At 44.4% G+C, this 20,760-nt stretch overlaps 1 protein-coding gene across 1 annotated transcript in view; it reads right to left on the bottom strand.

Moving 5' to 3' along the window:
- The window catches only part of LOC119966481 (mitochondrial poly(A) polymerase), a 47,525-nt gene that overhangs the window by 10,358 nt on the left and 16,407 nt on the right, over positions 1-20,760 (bottom strand). The window contains exons 5-7 of the mRNA XM_038798239.1: positions 8,721-8,932; positions 7,595-7,821; positions 61-150 (exon numbers count right to left, since the gene is read on the bottom strand). Coding sequence (XP_038654167.1) covers positions 61-150; positions 7,595-7,821; positions 8,721-8,932 — 529 coding nt within the window. The remainder of the gene's footprint in view (positions 1-60; positions 151-7,594; positions 7,822-8,720; positions 8,933-20,760) is intronic.

The raw sequence follows: 20,760 nt of genomic DNA, 5'->3' as shown, positions 1-20,760 counted from the left end.
TAATTTGTAAGCCAGAGTTGCATATTACTTTAGATGGTAATTGTACATCTTCCTGCTTACCGAGTGTCTCTGTGTTTTGGGAAGGCTTTATTTTGTTATTAGAAACAAACGTGCAGTCATGACTTTCAATAACATATTTATCTTCTACTTCTGAAAAAGAACAATCAGTGTCATTATCAGGGTTCCTAATACAAAAGGATATAGGGAGAGGACAGGAAAACACAATTACAGTCAGCAACTCCAGCTAAACTTATAAGATTGGCATAGGTATAATGGGCTGAATGTGCTCCTGTGCTGTAAACTCTACAATTCTTCAATACCCTTACATATTTAAAAAAACAATGGATCTGTACAGGAAGGTAGCAGGTAGCTGGAAGGTCACAGAGAGAATGAAATGAAGTTATGATCAAAGGTAAAATATATATTTTTTAATTCAATCAAGGGATGTGAGCATCACTGGCTGCCCATCCCCAATTGCCCTTTAACAGAGGACATTTAGAGTCAACCACATTTCTGTGGATCTGGAGTCACATGTAGGCCAGACTAGGTCAGGATAGCAGATTTACTTCCTTAAAGGACATTAGCGAACCAGATGGGTTTTTACAACAATTGGCAATGGTTGAAATAGTCATTAGACTTTTAATTCCCTGATGTTTATTGAATTCAAATTTCACCATCTGTCATAGTGGGATTAAACCCCAGATCCCCAGAGCATGACCCTGGGTCTCTGGATTACTAGGTCAGTGCCAAAGCCACTGCCTCCCCAACGTTGAAATGTTGCAGATGCTTTACAGCCGAAATGAAAAAAATGCTGAAAATACCCAGCAGGTCAGTCAGCATCAGTGGAGAGAAACAGTTAGCATTTTAACAGGAAGGTCATCGATCTGAAATGTTAACTCTGTTTCTTCCTTCACAGATACATCCCAACCAGCTGAATGGTTTCAACATTTTGTAGTTATGGTCATCCTTGTTTCTTTAACCTTGATCACCTTACAATTCAAATTAATAGGTGCTATAAATTGAGCAGGGTGGGGGGAAAAATAAGACATTGGGTCCTTGTCCCCCTTTAATAGCAATATAATAACATAGCTTAAATTTCCTCCCCTTAACCTTTTTCTCAAAATGAAACAATATGGTCTCACAAGCATGACTGCACCTTCTTAATTACACTCATGCTACCGTGGTACGTGAGAAAGCCGAGAACGTTTCGCAGTCACCTCATTTTAACTCCTCAGACGTTGTGACCCCCGTGGCTTGTTTTGGGGGTGGGGGTGCATTATTTTACTCGCTGAACTGCCAAATTATACAAAAGAGCAGGACAATCGCCTTCAGTCGCGCATAATTGAAGTTTAAAACAAAACAGGATCATAATAACATTCAACGCTAGATAAAGTGTCAACATAAGACAACAGCATAAAACTAATGTAAAAACTATAATGTTGCTTTCCCATCAGAAAAAAAACTTTAAAATGCCGTTTAAAGCGCAGCATGGTGGTGCAGTGTGTAGCACTGCAGCCTCATGGCGCCGAGGTCCCAGGTTCGATCCCGGCTCGGAGTCACTTTCCGTGTGGAGTTTGCACAATTTCCCTGTGTTTGCATGGGTTTCGCCCCCAAAACCCAAAGATGTGCAGGCTAGGTGGATTGGCCATGCTAAATTGCCCCTTAATTGGAAAAATGAATTGGGTACTCTAAATTTATTTATTAAAAATGCCATTTAAACTGCATTATGAAATAACTTTTTTTAAATTTAAAAAATATTTCTACGTTGTTATACTAACTCTTTATACTAACCCCAACTAACTGACATCTTTGGACACTGAAGGCAAATTATCATGGCCAATTCACCCAATCTGCACATCTTTGGACTTTGTAAGGACACCGGAGCACCCGGAATAAACCCATGCAGACATGTGGGGAAAGTGTAAACTCACAATCCTCCTTACAAAAATCTCAGGGCTTGAGCCAAAATTAGGAGAGTTGCCCCACAGACTAGTCAAGCAACAACTTGACAGCTATACTCATAAAATCGTACCTTACAGATAAGGTCCCAGATACCACCATCACCATTCCTGGGTATGTCAAGAAGTGATGGAAGTACAGTGCTATATAGTCAGGAGGAGTTCCCCGGAAAGTCCCCAACATCAACTCTGGACCTTATCTCACTGTTCGTGTGGAGATTGCTCATTCTCCCCGTATTTGCGTGGGTCTCACCCCCACAACCCAAAGGACGGCATGGTAGCACTGTTTCTTCTTCGCGCCAGGGATCTGGGTTTGATTCCCAGCTTGGATCACTATCTGTGCAGAGTCTGCACATTTTCCCTGTGTCTGCATATGTTTCCTCCAGGTGCTCAGGTTTCCTCCCACAGTCCAAAGATGTGCAGGTTAGGTGGATTGGCCATGCTAAATTGCCCTTCATGTCCAAAAAGGTTAAGTGGGGTTACTGGGTTAGGGTGGAGGTATGGGCGTAAGTAGGGTGCTTTTTCCATGGGCCGGTGCAGACAAGGTGGGCCGAATGGCCTCCTTCTGCACTGTAGATTCTATGATTCTATATGCAGGGTAGGTGAATTGGCCATGCTAAATTGCCCCTCTGGACCCCATGAAGTCTCATGGCATCAGGTCAAACATGGGCACGGTAACCTCCTAATTACCACGTAACAACTCCAACCACCTCAGCTGATGATTGAGTGTTTTTCCATGTTGAACATCACTTGGAGGAAGCACTGAGCATGGGAAGGGAGCAGAGTCTACTCTGGGTGAGGAACTTGAATATCCATCATCATGAGTGGCTTGGTAGCACCACCACAGCCCGAGCTGACAGTCTTGAAGCACACAGCTGCTAGACTGCATCTGCAGCAGGTGGTGAGGGAACCAACAGAAGGCATAAACATACTTGACCACATCCTCATCAATCTGCCTGTTACAAATGCCTGTGTCTATGACAGCATTGGCAGAGGTCCTTGTGGCGATGAAGTGTTGTCTTATCACGGAGGACACCCTCTGTCGTGTTGTGCAGCATGATCCCTGTGCTAAATGGAATAGATTTCAAACAGATCTAGCAACTCAAGACTGAGCAGTCATGAGGCGCTGTGGTCCATTAGCAGCAGTCCAATTGAATACAACCCCAATCTGTAACCTCATGGACTGGCATGCGCTAACTCTACCACTATCATCAAGCCAAAGGATCAACCCTGATTCAATTAAGAACACAGGAAGGCAAGACAGGACCAGCACCAGGTATACCTAAAAATGAGGTTGTCAACCTGGTGATGTTACAACACAGGTCTAGTCGTATGCCAAACAGCATAAAAAGCAAGCAGTAGATATAGAGTTAAGCGATCCCACAACCATCAGATCAGATCCAAGCTCTGCAGTCCTGCCACAACCAGCGGTGAACAGTGGAGGACAATTAAACAACTCACTTGAGGAGGAGGCTAAGAAATGCCCATCCTCAATGATGGAGGAGCCCAGCACATCAGTACAAAAGATAAGGCTGAAGCATTTACAACAATCTTCAGCCAGAAATGGCAATGGATGATCCATCTCTGCCTCCTCCGGAGGTCTTCAGGCAATTTGATTTGCTCCATGGGATATCACGAAACAGTTGAATGCACTGGATACTACCAGGGCTATTGGCCCTGAAAATATTCCAGCAACAGTACTGAATACTTGTGCTCCATAACTTGCCGTGCCTTTAGCCAGGCTGTTCCAGCACAGCCACGATACTGGCATGTACCTGCAATGTGGAAAATCGGCCCGGTATCTCGTGTACTCAAAGAATAGGACAAATCCATTCAGGCCAATTACCAGTCCATTAGTGTACTCTCATTCATCAATAAAGTGATGGAAGGGGTCATCAACAGTGCTATCAAGCAGAACTTGCTTAGCAATAGCCTGCTCACTGATGACCAATCTGGGTTCCAACTGGGTCACTCAGCTCCTGACCTCATTACAGACTAAGTTCAAACATGGACAAAAGAGCTGAAAGCGACTGCACTTGACACCGAGGCAGTGCTTTACCAAGTGTGGCATCAAGGAGCCTGAACAAAACTGGAGTCAATGGGAATGGGACTCTCCACTCCACTGGTTGGAGTCATACCTGGCACAAATGAACATGGCTGTGGTGGTTGGAAGTCAATCATCGCAGCTCCAGTACATCATCACAGCAGGAGTTCTTCAGCGTTGCATCCTAGGCCCAACCACCTTCAGTTGCTTCAGCAGTGATTTTCCTTCCGTCTTCATGTCAGAAGTGGGGATGTTTATTGATGACTGCACATTTTCAGCACCATTCATGACGGATACTAAAGCAATCCATGTCCAAATGCAGCAATAAAATAAACTCCTGGCAAAACACAGCCGATCTGGTAGCATCTGTGGAGGAAGAAACAGGGTTAACGTTTCGAGTTTGCATGTCCCTTCTTCAGAGCTTAGTCAGGTGATATGGACGCGAAACGTTAACTCTGTTTCTCTCTCCACAAACCTGAGTTTTTGCAGAATTTTCTGTTTTTATTTCAGATTTCCAGCATCTGCAGTATTCTGCTTTTGCCAAATGCAGCAAAATCTGGACAATATTAGGCAATGACCAGTTCACTTTGTGACTCCTGAAAGCCTGTTCACCATCTACACCAAAGGAAGGAGCAGTGCTCCGAAAGCTCGTGATTTGAAACAAACTTGTTCGGCTTTAACTGGTGTTGTAAGACTTCTTACTGTGCTCACCATCTACAAAGCACGAGTCAGGAGTGCAATGGAATACTCTCCAGTTGCCTGGATCAATGCAACTACAAGGGGTGGCACGGTGGCTCAGTGGTTAGCACTGCTGCCTCATGGCACCGAGGACCCGGATTCGATCCTGGCCCCAGGTCACGGTCTGTGAGTCTCACGCCCACAACCCTAAGATGTGCAGCGAGGTGGATTGGCCATGCTAAATTGCCCATGCTAAATTGCCCCTTAATTGGAAAAAAGAGAATTGGGCACTCTAAATTTATATATTTTTTTAAAATCAGTGCAGCTCCAACAACACGCAAGAAGTTCAACACCATCCAGTACAAGCAGCCCGCTTGATTGGCACCTCACCCACAAGTGGCAGCACAGTAGCGCAGTGGTTAGGACTTCTAATTCACAGCTCAGGGACCCGGGTTTAATACCGGCTTCGGGTGACTGTCTGTGTGGCGTTTTCACGTTCTCCCCATGTCTGCGTGAGATTCTCCCGGGTGCTCCGGTTTCCTCCCACAGTCCAAAGATGGGCAGGTTATGTGGATTGGCCATGCTAAATTGCTCCCTAGTGTCCAAAAGGTTGGGTGGGGTTACTGGTTTCCAGGGATAGAGTGGGCCGAGGTAGGGTGCTCTTTCCAAAGGTCGGTGCAGACTCAATGGGCCGAATGGCCTCCTTCTGCAATGTAGGGGTGCTATAATTCTATGAACATAAGAACTAGTAGCAGGAGTAGGCCATCTGGCCCCTCGAGCCTGCTCCGCCATTCAATATGATCATGGCTGATCTTTTGTGGACTCAGCTCCACTTTCCAGCCCGAACACCATAACCCTTAATCCCTTTATTCTTCAAAAAACTATCTTTATCTTAAAAACATTTAATAAAGGAGCCTCAACTGCTTCACTGGGCAAGGAATTCCATAGATTCACAAGCCTTTGGGTGAAGAAGTTCCTCCTGAGCTCAGTCCTAAATCTACTTCCCCTTATTTTGAAGCTATGCCCCCTAGTTCAGCTTTCACCCACCAGTGGAAACAACCTGCCTGCATCCATCCTATCTATTCCCTTCTTAATTTTATATGTTTCTATAAGATCCCCCCTCATCCTTCTAAATTCCAACGAGTACTGCATCAGTCTACTCAACCTCTCCTTGTAATCCAACCCCATCAGCTCTGGGATTAACCTAGTGAATCTCCTATGCACACCCTCCAGCGCCAGTACATCCTTTCTCAGGTAAGGAGTCCAAAACTGGACACAATACTCCAGGTGTGGGCTCATTAACACCTTATACAATTGCAGCATAATCTCCTTAGTCTTAAACTCCATCCCTGTAGCAATGAAGGACAAAATTCCATTTGCCTTCTTAATCACCTGTTGCACCTGTAAACCAACTTTTTGCGACTTATGCACGAGCACACCCAGGTCTGTCTGCACAGCAGCATGTTTTAATATTTTATCATTTAAATAATAATCCCTTTTGTTGTTATTCCTACCAAAATGGATAACCTCACATTTCTCAACATTGTATTCTATCGGCCAGACCCTAGCCCATTCACTTAACCTATCCAAATCCTTCTGCAGACTTCCAGTATCCTCTGCACTTTTTGCTTTACCACTCATCTTAGTGTCGTCTGCAAACTTGGACACATTGACTTGGTCCCCAACTCCAAATCATCTATGTAAATTGTGAACAATTGTGGGCCCAACACTGATGCCTGAGGGACACCACTAGCTACTGATTGCCAACCAGAGAAACACCCATTAATTCCCGCTCTTTGCTTTCTATTAATTAACCAATCCTCTATCTATGCTCTTACTTTACCCTTAATGCCATGCATCTTTATCTTATGCAGCAACCTTTCGTGTGGCACCTTGTCAAAAGCTTTCTGGAAAACCAGATATACCACATCTATTGGCTCCCCGTTATCTACAGCACTGGTAATGCCCTCAAAAAATTCCGCTAAATTAGTTAGCCACGACCTTCCCTTTATGAACCCATGCGGTGTCTGCCCAAAGGGACAATTTACATCCAGATGCCTCGCTATTTCTTCCTTGATGATAGATTCCAGCATCTTCCCTACTACCGAAGTTAAGCTAACTCACTCCTCTCACCACTGACAAATGGTGGCATGTGTAACATGTACAAGATGCACTTCAAGAACTCACCAAGGCTTCTTGGTCAGCAACTCCCAAACCTGTGGCCTCCACATGCAGAAGTATAGGGACAGTAAGTGCACAGAACACCATTATTTCCAAATTCAACACCAGGCAACACTCACCCCAACTTGGACATTCATTGCTATTCCTTGATCAACACTTATTCAAAATCCCAAAATATCTTGCCTAACAGTACTGTTATTGCATGGACGGCATAGACTTAAACAATGGGTCAAACACCAGCTTTCCAAGAGCAACTAGGCATGGTCAATGCATGCACACGTCAAAATTAATATTTTTTTAAAAAAGAGGGAAAGGCAATGAGACAAAAATAAAGAAGCTCAAACTCTTTTCATTTGAGCTTGTCGAGTTGTTCAAACTGATGAGATTTATTAAAGTGAATAAGGAGATTTATTAAAGTAAATAAAGGAAAAACTAATTTCAGCAGTCAGTAGTTAGAGGTATAAAGGAAGAGGTTAGTGCGTCGATGTCCAACTATTTATTATCACGTGGATTGCCTTTACAGAAAATTGCCTTTACAGAAAACAGTGGTGGAAACAGAAACCATAATAGCTCTCTCAGAAATATTTCAACGTTTGAAGAAGGAACTCTGGAGGTTAAGTGATGTAATGGATAGCTCTTGCAGAAGTGACACATGGATGCTTAGGAATATTGTGGCATGATGTTCTGAAATAGTGACATGGAAAGGATACTGAAATTGCTTGTCCTGCATTACCTGCTAAGTCTCGAAGCTGGTCCAATGTTGGTATGATTGGCGGATTTCTCTTCTGCAGTAGGAAAAGGACCATCATGGTCAATGAGAAGTTAGTGATCCAGGATCCAGGAATGTTGCTGGTGATCCCTTGAGCACGGGCCCAGCACCGAACACCAAACACCAAGGCCCGTACTCGAGGGTCAATATTAGAATAAATATAAAGGAGTTCCGTGCTCCGCATAGCAATTCTATAACAAAAGTAAAATGAGCAGAGTTTAAAACCTGATTCAAAGATTAACTTGTAAATTCTCAATCTCAATTATCAACTGCACTTTTTAAATTATCTAATAAAACGCTACCAATTTCTTCAGTTATAGAATATTTCTTCATTTGCATGTAACGCGAATGTCATAGATTAAGCAGAAGGCACTGAAACATGAACAGATGATCGTGAAGCATACTGCCTAATGTGAATTTGAAGATTTTAACAAATTTAATTGTCCTATCAAAATTAAGTGATGATTTATTAATTTGAACTGTTTTAATTCACAATTTATATTTTAAAGCCCCACTTTGTTCACAGTATACTTCATGATTGGCGGCCTGTTACAGTAAAATAAACTCTCAGACAACTCTTCGAAAATGATTTTAAAATGCTTAAACAATAGGTCTGAATTGGTTAAATTCTATGGTAGCAATTTTTCAATACAATTTGGATACGTATCATTATTTTAACTTTAATTACTGGTGTATCTATGGTATATATGTTCATTGAAGCAGCATGAAGTCTAATTGGTAGCACATTCCTTCCACAATTTGAAGCAAGTGTAGTTCTTCAGATCTCAGTTAGTATGGGTCAAAATAATTCTAGTTTTTGCAAAAGGTTGGAGGGTTGAGAGTTAAAGTGTGTGACAATAATTTGAAACTGAAAGAAGTGCTTGAATGTACACAGGTGCTTACAAGACTAGCCAATGCCGAAAATGGGTTGAGATGTTAGCTGCAATAAGGATGACAGTTGAAACTCCATCTGAAGTAATATACTTTAATTGCGACGAAATGGATAACTGGGTTATTTTTCAAAGCTCGTTTTCTTTCTTGCGCAGCAAGAGCCATTTGTAATACACAAATTGATTTTGGTGTTCCTCACCTATTATTGGCAGTGAGGTCACATTGCAATCCTGAAGGTTGATGAGAAAACCGCACCAATGGGCAACGAGCATTGAGTATCTTCTGTATTCCTGTGCATCCTGGGGCAAATTGATCAATGCATTCTCCTATCACCGAAAGGGTGCTTTGTGTTGCCACCCGCTCTGACGACACTCTTTTTGTTTGATATTCCATGGAAAAAGCACCTCCTGTCTGAAGAAAGACAAAACTCGTAAGCAAGAATAGCACTGCCAAATTGAAGGAATATCTAGTGTCCCGTTCTTGATCACGCATAAGAATGTAAGAAATGCAACTTTGTCTCTTGGTCCAACTCATTTAGATAGTAGATAGCGGAGGCCCCAGCACTGATCCTTGCAACTCTCCACTATTCACTGTCTGATGAAGAACAACAAAGAAAACAGCACAGGAACAGGCCCATGGTACCTGCCTAAACTAAAACAGTATGCACTTATGGAGTCCGTATCCTTCCATTCCACCCTATTCATATATTTGTCTAGATGCCTCTTAAATGCCGCTATCGTACCTGCTCTCACCACCTCCCCAGGCAGCACGTTCCATATATTTACCACCCTCTTGTGTAAAAAAAAAACTAGCCTCGCACATCAGTTCTAAACTTTTCCCCATGCACTTTAAACCTATGTCCCCTAGTACTTCACAACTTGAACACTCATTTAAAGCCACACTCTGTTTTCTATCTATGCTCATTTATTACCCCCAAGACCAGGTAGGAAACAGTGTTTAAAAAATAAAGGGAAACAGGCAAACTGACTTGAAGCCTTATATTTACAAGCAGTTCCCAAACTGTAAACAACAATTTCTAATTGACCCAAGGCAACCTTAAGGGACAAACTTCCAAACAGAGTAATACATTGCAACCATCCCTTTATAAAACAGCTTATTGTTTCATTTATTGCAACCAATGCATTGAGAGAGCTGCAATTTTTTATATGCTGATTTTACAATGGAGGAAAAAGAATTGAACAAGGGCTATTTTTAACCTTAAATAATTAAAATGCAAGAGTTCAGATGACCTCGCACATAGTACTATCTCCACAGTTATATGCTTTATTCTCCATTACTATAACTATTTTAAGTCTCGTCTCTTATTTTTAACCGAGCGTTTCTATGAGAAAGGTAATGCTGAGTTCAGTATAGTTGTGTTCAGTATAGTTGTGTTCGAAATTGAAATCCCATTTTAGTTTTTGTCAACATTTGGAGTTTGCCGTTCCACATTTTAGACTCCAATTATTTCCCCAAAATTTGTAATTTAGCCAGTCAGATATATGCACAAGGAGATGGATGAGTAATCTGGAGTGAGACGGAGACAGAGAGATTAGCGAATTAGTTTCATGTGGAAATTCGATGCATGGGCTAATGAGCAAATTCACTGGTTGGTAAGAAATTGCTGTTAAAGGAAGTGCCTTTAAATAGCTGTAAATTAGAATAGCATATTAGTTTTAAAGAAGGAGTAGCTACATGTTTTTGATTGAGAAACACTAGGAATAAAGGCAAATCAGGGCCAGTAAAGTGAGATAAATAAACCAAAGTCAAATAAAGTTAATGGAAGGGAAATAAATTTAAGACATGGCAGGGCAGGTCAGAGGAGTGGAATATGCACCCTGTATTGTGGAACAGTGTGGACACTATTGGTGACCTAGGCAACCACATGTGCACCAAGTGCTGCCAGCTGCAGAAACTTGACTCTGGGTTTCGGAGCTTGAGTGGTGGCTGGAGTCTTGGCACTTTCGTGAGGCTGAGAGCCATGTGGATAGTATGTTCAGAGAGCTGATCAGAGCACAGGTTAGGAGCATGGAGACAACAGGGAATGGGTGACTGCCGGACAGCCCAAGAGCACCAGGCAGGTAATGGAGTTCCCTGTGATCCCACTCGCTAATCAGGTTTCCATTTTGGATGCTGGTGAGGGCACTGATTTCTCGAAGGAGTGCAGTCAGAGCCAAGTTCCTGGCAGTACGAGCGGCTCGACTGTGCAAGATCGGAGAAAACAAAAATGTAAAAACAATAGTGATAGGTGATCCATCAATTAGGGGAACAGACAGGTGTTAATGCAGCTGTAGACATAACTCCGAGATGATGTTACTTCCCTGGTCCCAGGATCAAGGACGTCACAGAGCGGCTGCAGAACATTCTTCTGGGGGAGGGTGAACAGTCAGAAGTCGTGGTCCTCATTGATTCCAATGACTTTGGCAGGAAGGGGGATGTAGTCCTACAGACAGAATTTACGGAGCTAGGTAGAAAGGTAGTGTAAGCAGGACCTCAAAAGTAGTAACCTACGGATCACTAAGAGTGCCAGGTGCAAGTAAGTACAGAAATATGAGGATAAGGCAGATTAATGTGTGGCTGGTGCAGTAGGGAGGTCCTTACATATCTGGGATGATTGGGCAGCATTCGTTGGGCAGCATTTGCGCTAAGAATTACACTAACAACCAATTTAAGATCATCTGTCGGGCTTGCAACATAGCTCACCATGAATGCTGGAAGCTACATAATTTTCATATGCAGGACTCTGTCCCCTTTTGGCAAAATAAATTATGTCCAGTCATTGCGCTTTCAAATAGACAAAAGCATGGGGACTTGGCTCCCTGGAGCTACCATAACCACTGGTCAGTAAGGGGCACATGAGGTGACTTCACTTGAACGGGATGGAGACCAAGTGAGTAGCAAATTGGTTCTGATGGGTATTTGGTGCCTGGGGGAAGAGGTGTGGTATATATAGGAATTATTCTCAGTTAATTGAGTAATTAAATTAAATTAACTGAATAACATAAGGAACAATGGCAGGACAGGCGTTATGTTTCAACTGTGGAATGAGAGAGTTTTTGGATGCTGAGGTGATCCATGACAAACATGTCTGCAGAAAGTGTAAGCAGCTAGAGGAATATCAGATCAGGGTTACTGATCTCGAAGCCGAACTACGGACACTACATAAGGGAGGGGGAGAAACACCTGGTTACTTTGTTCCAGAAGATGTGGAGATGATGGCGTTGGACTGGGGTGAGCACAGTAAGAAGTCTTACAACACCAGGTTAAAGTCCAACAGGTTTGTTTGAAACACTGGCTTTCAGAGCACTGCTCCTTCACCTGAGGAAGGAGCAGTGCTCCGAAAGCTAGTGTTTGAAACAAACATGTTGGACATTAACCTGGTGTTGTAAGACTTCTTACTGTTCCAGAAGATGGTCACACTTCTTAAAATAGGGTCATCTGTTTTGTTCAGCAGTGACAGGAGGACATGACCACGAGTGAGGCAGGTAAAGGGATCGCGCAAACAGTAATGCAGGAGGCACAGACTTTGCAATTGTCAAAAAGGTTTTGAGGGGCTCACAACTGTTAACGAAAGTAGTGGGGTCTGCAAGGTGGATAAACAGGCTGGTCATGGCACCATAATACAGGATGACGTTCAAGTGAGGGGAGAAAATGGAAATGCAGTGGTAGTGGGGGATGGTATAGTAAGGTTATTGATGCTGTTTTGTCTACAGCAAAGAGAGAGAGAGTACAGAAGACTGTAGTCTACTAGGTGCCAGTGTTTTGGACATATGTTCAGGGCTGGAGAGGAGGGAGAGGAGCTTGCAGTGGGAGGAGGGAGAGGAGCTTGCAGTGGGAGGAGGGAGAGGAGCTTGCAGTGGGAGGAGGGAGAGGAGCTTGCAGTGGGAGGAGGGAGAGGAGCTTGCAGTGGGAGGAGGGAGAGGAGCTTGCAGTGGGAGGAGGGAGAGGAGCTTGCAGTGGGAGGAGGGAGAGAGCTTGCAGTGGGAGGAGGGAGGGGAGCTTGCAGTGGGAGGAGGGAGAGGAGCTTGCAGTGGGAGGAGGGAGAGGAACTTGCAGTGGGAGGAGGGAGAGGAGCTTGCAGTGGGAGGAGGGAGAGGAACTTGCAGTGGGAGGAGGGAGACGAGCTTGCAGTGGGAGGAGGGAGACGAGCTTGCAGTGGGAGGAGGGAGAGGAATTTGCAGCAGGAGGAGGGAGAGGAGCTTGCAGTGGGAGGGGGGAGAGGAACTTGCAGTGGGAGGAGGGAGAGGAGCTTGCAGTGGGAGGAGGGAGAGGAACTTGCAGTGGGAGGAGGGAGACGAGCTTGCAGTGGGAGGAGGGAGACGAGCTTGCAGTGGGAGGAGGGAGAGGAATTTGCAGCGGGAGGGGAGAGAATCCAGTGATAGTCGTCCATGTAGATCCCAACATGGGGATTAAATGAACAAATATATTGCTCATCTTCACTAGGGAGGTTACAAAAACTTTCTTCCAATGGCTGTAAATTAAGAGGTGGAAGGGAGAGGAGAACCTGTTGAAATTACTATCACTTGGGAAGCAATACTGAGTAAACGGATAGGGCTGAGGGTGTAAAGACTCCGGGTCCTGATGGACTTCAACCAGGACCTTAAAGTTGGCGTCTAATGAGGTAGTAGATGTGTTGGTGTTAACTTTCCAAGATTTGCTCGATTTTGGCAAGGTTGCATCAGACTGGAAAGTAGCAAATATTACCCCTCGATCCAAGGGAGGGAGGCTGAAAACATCATTCGCGGGGAAGGTGTTACAGTGTTATAATTGGGCACTTAGAGAAACTTATTTAACAAAGTTATTTTTTTTTCAAATTTAACAGATTCCCAACCAGCCAATCAGGTCACAGCTTTACTGTGATGTCACTTCAGTCCCCCTCCCCCCCCCCCCCACACAATTTGAAAAGGTATTAAAATCACTTACTTATCCAGGATGCTCTCTGGATCTCTCCCTACAGGCCAGAAGAAAGAAAGCAGAACGGCAGGGGAAAAGCACCTCCTCCTAACTGCACTGAATTACCTCACTGCACCAAATTACCAAGTTTCAACCTCACTCTAGCTGTCTCACTCACTCAGGATGTCTCGACTTCACCATGCGCAAACTTATTTACAAAAAGAAATAGGTCAGGCTGTTGCTTAACTAGTCTGTAAGATAGCTTTCCTAACTTTGGCATAAGCCCCAAGATGTTAGTAAGGAGGACTTCGCAGGGTCGACACGGCTGGGTTTGCCATGATAGTTTCTGGTACCTGGTTCGATGCCGGGTGTTTGTTCAGTGCAATTCCTTTTTGTGTTTTCGTAGCGGCTGAATACATCTGAGTGGCTTGCTAGGCCATTTCAGAGCAGTCAACCACATTGCTGTGGGTCTGGAGTCACATGAAGGCCAGTTCAGGCAAGGATGGCAGATTTCCTTCCCTTCAGGACATTAGTGAACCAGATGGGTTTTTACGACAATCGACAATGGTTTCATGGTGAACATTAGACTGTTAATTCCAGATATTTTATTTGAGTTTAAATTCCATCACTTGTCATGGTGGGATTTGAACCCTGGTCTCCAGCTGGCTAGTCCAGCAACATTCAGATATAGAGCCTTTAGTTTTGTCCTTTCATCGATTTTTATAACCTCTAGCCTTATGTTCTCATTGACTCTTAATATCTGTACTCTGTCCCTTCCAGTCAATTTTTATCAATTCCATATTACTTGTGCCTCGTCTCTACTCTTTGGTTTACATCATCGTCTCAGATGTAATCCCTTGCCCCTACTATTTAGTTGAATACCCTCTCTACTTGCCTAATTATGCAGCTCACTAGAACACCTGCTCCAGCACGGTTCAGGTTTAGACCATCTCAATAGTACAGACCCCACTTTCCCCTGTGCTGGTGCCAGTGCTCCACAAACCAGTACCCACTTCTCTCACACCAGATTGGAGCCAAGCATTTATTAATCTTATTTGGCCTGTGCAAATTTACATGTGGCTCAGGTAATAATCCAGAGATCATTAACTTTGAGGTTCTGAGGTCCCAGGTTCGATCCCGGCTCTGGGTCACATTCCATGTGGAATTTGCACATTCTGCGTGGGTTTCGCCCCCATAACCCAAAGATACGCAGGGTTGGTGGATTGGCCACGCTAAATTGGCCCTTAATTGGAAAAAATTAATTGGGTACTCTAAATTTTAAAAATAACTTTTGAGGTTCTGCTTCTTAATTTAGTGCCTAGCTCCTCATACTGACAATGCAGGACCTCCTTCAATTTCCCACCTGGGCCGTTGCTACCTACATGGACCATGACAGCTGGATCCTCCCCCTTACTCTGCAAGCTCTTCTCTAGCCCTGAGCAGATGTCCTGAACCCTGGCACTGGTCAGGCATACAGCCAACAGGACTCTTACTCTTTGCTGCAGAATCAGTGCCAATCCTCCTCACTATGCTGTCTCTGACTACCACTACAAGCTTTTCCCATAGCTCTATATACTACACATCAACCGTTGGGGACTGTGAAAGCAATGCCGCTCTCCTCAGTAAGGTTCTTCATGATGTACAAGAACAAATTTTAAAATGAGGTATTTTCATCATGTGTGATGAGTTTATCACAAGTTTCTCCCCAAACAAATTTTGTTTGCTGCAGGAGAATATTAACTCACAACACTAAGGCGACAACAAAAGGCTCAACAGGGAATTCCCCGAGGCGAATAGTGTAGAGTCTTGCAAGTCATTGGTGACAGCATGTTAGAATTGGTTTCTGAGAGTCAGTCTCTCTGCACCAACTTGCTGCAGTTATTTTAGGCACATGTAATGTCATCTCCTGCCTCTGTATGGATGAGTAATTCAGTTGTTTCAACTTACATAACCATGGCTGTGACTAAATTTCCTAGAAAAATTAGACAATTGGCTCAATTGCTATGAGTGATTCCACAACTAATCCATGTTGAGGTGAAAATGTGAGGGCAGGGTACATGTGCTGCACACGCCCCTGTCTGCATCAATGGTGCAGAGGTGGAGATAGGGCAGCAGGGTAGCATGGTGGTTAGCATAAATGCTTCACAGCTCCAGGGTCCCAGGTTCGATTCCCGGCTGGGTCACTGTCTGTGTGGAGTCTGCACGTCCTCCCCCTGTGTGCGTGGGTTTCGTCAGGGTGCTCCGGTTTCCTCCCACAGTCCAAAGATGTGCGGGTTAGGTGGATTGGCCATGCTAAATTGCCCGTAGTGTCCTAATAAAAGTAAGGTTGGGGGGGGGGGGGTTGTTGGGTTACGGGTATAGGGTGGATACGTGGGTTTGAGTGGGGTGATCATGGCTCGGCACAACATTGAGGGCCGAAGGGCCTGTTCTGTGCTGTACTGTTCTATGTTCTATAGTTGACAACTTCAAATTCCTGTGTGTACACATCACCAACAATCTGCCCTGGTCCACCCACGTCAATGCTATCACCAAGGAAGCACAACAATGCCTATTCTTCCTCAGGAAACTAAGGAAATTCAGCACATCCACATTGATTCTTACCAATTTTTACAGATGCACCATAGAAAGCATCCTATCTGGCTCAATCTCAGCTTGATACGGCAACTGCTCGGCCCAAGAACGCAAGAAACTAGAGCCGTGGGCACAACCTAGTCCATTGACTGTCTACACCTCCCGGTGCCTTGGCAAAGTGGGCAGCATAATCAAAGACCCCACCCACCTGGGTTATTCTCTCTTCCATCAGGCAGAAGATACAAAAGTCTGAGAAGACGGACTAACACATTCAAAAACAGCTTCTTCCCAGCTGTTACCAGACTCCTGAATGACCCTGTTATGGACTGCACTAGTCTCTCCACGCAACGTTTCTACTGTGCAGTACTACACTTCGTATGCTTCACCCGATGTCTATGTATTTACATAGTGTATTTATAGTATGCCCTACTTTTTCTCCATGTATGGAACGATCTGTCTGGACTGTACGCAGAACAATACTTTTCAATGTACCTCGGTACACGTGACAATAAATCTTCATCTTCTGAAACTGCTCAGAACTGGTTCATCAAGAGCAAATCTCACAATATGCACATATCCCCACAATTTATCATTGAAGAAGTCAGTAACCGCAAACTAAATAAGTTAAATAAAATCAGAGAACACTGGAAATATGCAGTGCGTCGAGCATCATCTAAGGTGATGACCAGTCAGCGACCTATTAAGTTAAGCCTAGCACAGGTAACTATAATATCACTAATTTGAGCGATGCACTTGGTTCATGATTTTCTCATAAAAATAACTTATAATTCAGCAAACAATGGAGCACCATAAAACATGTTGTTGCCCAAGTATATTCTCACAGACTTTCTTTTTCTATGTTTTCCTTTCTAGATTCCAACATCATTGACATGCTTACTCCTTTAGTAGGATAAATCAAAGCCAGAGACTGCATGCTGCTGACTAGGGACTTGTGCTTTACAAAGTAGGATTAATATTGCCAGTCTTTCCCTCCAAGAATGAACTATTGCCTTGCGGAATGGAATCCACAGCTTTGTTATTACAGCTGATGAATCATTGCAGTGTTTATTTGATATGTCCAGCAACAACAAACTTGCCCCAAATGGTTCAATGTTTTTTTTTCAATATGTAAATTAACTTGGAATAGAAACCTTACTCAGAAATTTCACACAAGGAGGCGGTGGCATAGTGTTATTGTCACTGGACTAGTAAACCAGAGACCCAGAGTTCTGGTAGCTCTGGGGTCCCAGGTTCAAATCCTGCCATTTCAGATGGTGAAATTTGAATTAAATAAAAAAAGTGGGAATTAAAAGTCTCATGATGACCATGAAACCGTTGTCAATTGTCATAAAAGCCCATCTGGTTCACTCATGTCCTTCAGGGATGGAAATCTGCCACCGTTAGCTGGTCTGGCCGACAAGTGACTCCAGACCCATGGCAATCTGTTAATTCTTAACTGCCCGCTCAAATAAATTAGGATGGGTAATAAATGCTGGCAGCCAGCGATGCCCAAGTTCTGTGAACGAATTTTTTAAAAAAATCTGGTTTCTCCAACTCTGAACTCCTCAGGATTTTGTCTTTATCCACGTATGGTTAAGTTGTGCAGTGCACAGCTTACACAAAGCAGTCAATCTGGCTGCCTTATTATTCAGCATACACTATGACCCTGTTTTGTTGCGAAGAAAAATGCTCCTGCAATAATAGGCATAATTCAATTTATACTCCCCTTTTCTACACCTTGGCCGGGATTCTCCCCTACCCGGCATGATGGAGTGGAGTGAACCACTCCGGCGTCGGGCCGCCCCAAAGGGGCAGACGTCTCTGCACCTTTAGGGGCCAAGCCCTAACATGGAGGGGCTAGGCCCGCACCGGAGTGGTTGGCGCTCCTCCGGCTGGCGGGAACGGCCTTTGGCGCCACGCCAGCCGGGGCCGAAGGGACTTCGCCGGCCGGCAGAAGTCCACGCATGCGCCGGAGCGTCAGCGGCTGCTGAAGTCATCCCCGCGCATGCGCAGGGGAGGGGGTCACTTCTGCCTCCGCTATCGTGAAGACCATGGCGAAGGCGGAAGGAAAAAGTGCCCCCACGGCACAGGCCTGCCCGCCGATTGGTGGGCACCAATCGTGGGCCAGGCCACCGTGGGGGCACCCCTGGGGCCAGATCACCCCGCGCCCCCCTCCAGGATCCCGGAGCCCGCTCACGCCGCCTGGTCCCACCGGTAAGGTGGGTGGTTTGATCCACGCCGGCGGGACCAGCATGACAGCAGCGGGACTTCGGCCCATCGCGGGCGGGAGAATCGCCGGGAGGGGGGGGTGCCCGCCAACTGGCGCGATTCCCGCCCCCGCCGAATCTCCGGTGCCGGAGACTTCAGGCTTCAGGACACGGCGGGGGTGGGATTGACGCCGGTCGCTGGCGATTCTCCGACCCAGCGCGGCGGGGTGTGGGGTCAGAGAATCCCGCCCCTTGTCTAGGTTGCTCTGCAGAAAAATCTCAGCTTGGTCCTAAATTAAATATTCTAGAAACTCCAGTTAATGGCAAACAGTCAAAGAAAAACATTGGTCCAGATGTTCCAGTTTGATAGCAATATATTATCATGGACAAGGAGATACAGTAGATGGTCTATCTCAAATTAACAGGATATTACAAATGATAAATGAGACAATGTAACTTGGGATAAAATTCTACCTACAACATTCACTTTGTTTAACCACTTACTGATACATGACCACTATAAAGGAAAGTGAAAAACAGATTTCAAATGATCTAATACGCTCCCTCCTTTACCTTAATTACATTTGTAATACTTCAATTATAGCATCTATAGGTATGGGATTAGCTTTCACTGACAGCCCCGAGTTCTGCCTCTCCAATACCTCCCAAGACTCCTCGAGTGATTCTGTGCTCACAAACTATTTGTTTGAAATGACCTCGGAGATGAATCACAACTTCCTCCAATTTAGGATTAGGACTAAAGCAGTTGGCTCCCATCAGCAATTGTTTTCTTGCCACTGATTTCATCCTTTTCCCTGCCATCATCTCAGGCTGAATGAGCCCTTTTGTTACTTTGTGGTCTTTTATTATCCCAAAATGAGCTTTAAAGCCTCCAATCAAGGTCCCTCCATTCTCCTCTGCAGCACCACCCACCTCTGTCCATCTCAGCCTTTCCACCACTAAAATATTTACACATTGTCATGCTCAGACCTTGACTGCACCAATGCCTTAGTACTTACCTACCATCCTATTTCCTCCAGAAATAAAATCTTGTCGAAGCTCTGCTTCGTGTATTCTGTCCTGCCTGTCTATTAATGCCAATTCTCAACAACCTCTACAGCTTTCTGACACACAATAAAAAAAATTTTAATCCTCACACTTGTCTTTATATCTCTCACTAGGCTCCCTGCAGTCCCGTCTGGTCTTGTATCATCTGCCAAATATTTGATTTCCACTACTTATGCATTTTACGCTTGTTTCTTGGGAGTGCTGAAGTCCTAGTCTTACGGAAACTCCTCTGTGAGCACTTACGGTCTATTTTTTAAAAATAAATCTGTTCACTAATCTTTTCAATACATACACCCTCCAACTTTAGGGGCTGGTTCCACACAGTGGGCTAAACAGCTGGCTTGTAATGCAGGACAATGCCAGCAGCACAGGTTCAATTCCCATACCGGCCTCCCCAAACAGGCGCCTGAATGTGGCGACTAGAGCCTTTTCACAGTAACTTCATTGAAGCCTACTTGTGATAATAAGCGATTATTATTATTATTCCCCCTTCCTTTTTAAACATTCTTATGGCAATAAAATTGCTGATTAAATCTCTGCAGGCACAAAATAATTTGACTACTTCAATTTATATGAATAATAAAGGAAGAACTTGTGTTTGTATAGTCCCTTTAAGCCCTTGGCACAGAATCTTTATTTAGCACCATGGGCTAAACAGTTGGCTTGTAATGCAGACCAAGACCAGCAGCACGGGTTCAATTTCCGTACCGGCCTCCCCGAACAGGCGCCGGAATGTGGCGACTAGGGGCTTTTCACAGTAACTTCATTGAAGCCGACACATGACAATAAGCGATTATTATTATTATTACTGCCTTTGAAGTAGTCACAGTCGTAAATAGTAAGTACAAAAGCCAACTTCAGCACAACAAAGTTTCACAAGCAGCAAAGAGATGAATGGTCAGTTAATCTCTCAATGTTGCAGATTAAGAGATGATTGTCATTGGGAGCACTCCCTGCTCTTTTCTGAACAGGACCAGGATTGTTTACACCCCCTGAACAGGCAGAAAGGGCATCGATTTAACATTTCACTGAAATGCACTATTACCGACAAAACATCACTCGCTCAGAACTACAGTCTACCGAGATGGTTGGTGTGCCTCTGACCTTCTTTTGTAGTCACTATTCTTATATGGCCAGTGCAGTTAAATTTCTTTTCAACGATAACCCCCAGAATGTTATGATGTGGAGATGCCGGCGTTGGACTGGGGTGAGCACAGTAAGAAGTCTTACAACACCAGGTTAAAGTCCAACAGGTTTGTTTCAAACACGAGCTTTCGGAGCACGGCTCCTTCTTCACCTGAAGAAGGAGCCGTGCTCCGAAAGCTCGTGTTTGAAACAAACCTGTTGGACTTTAACCTGGTGTTGTAAGACTTCTTACTGTGCTCACCCCAGAATGTTGACAGTGGAGGAATCAGCAATAGTAATGCACTGAATGTCAAGGTGCAATGATTAGATTCTCTTTTGCCAGAGATGGTCATTGCTGGGCACTTATATGGCACA

Source organism: Scyliorhinus canicula, chromosome 5 (assembly GCF_902713615.1).
Source record: "Scyliorhinus canicula chromosome 5, sScyCan1.1, whole genome shotgun sequence".
NCBI classification, from domain to species: domain Eukaryota; kingdom Metazoa; phylum Chordata; class Chondrichthyes; order Carcharhiniformes; family Scyliorhinidae; genus Scyliorhinus; species Scyliorhinus canicula.
This window is presented reverse-complemented; position numbering and strand designations above follow the sequence as displayed.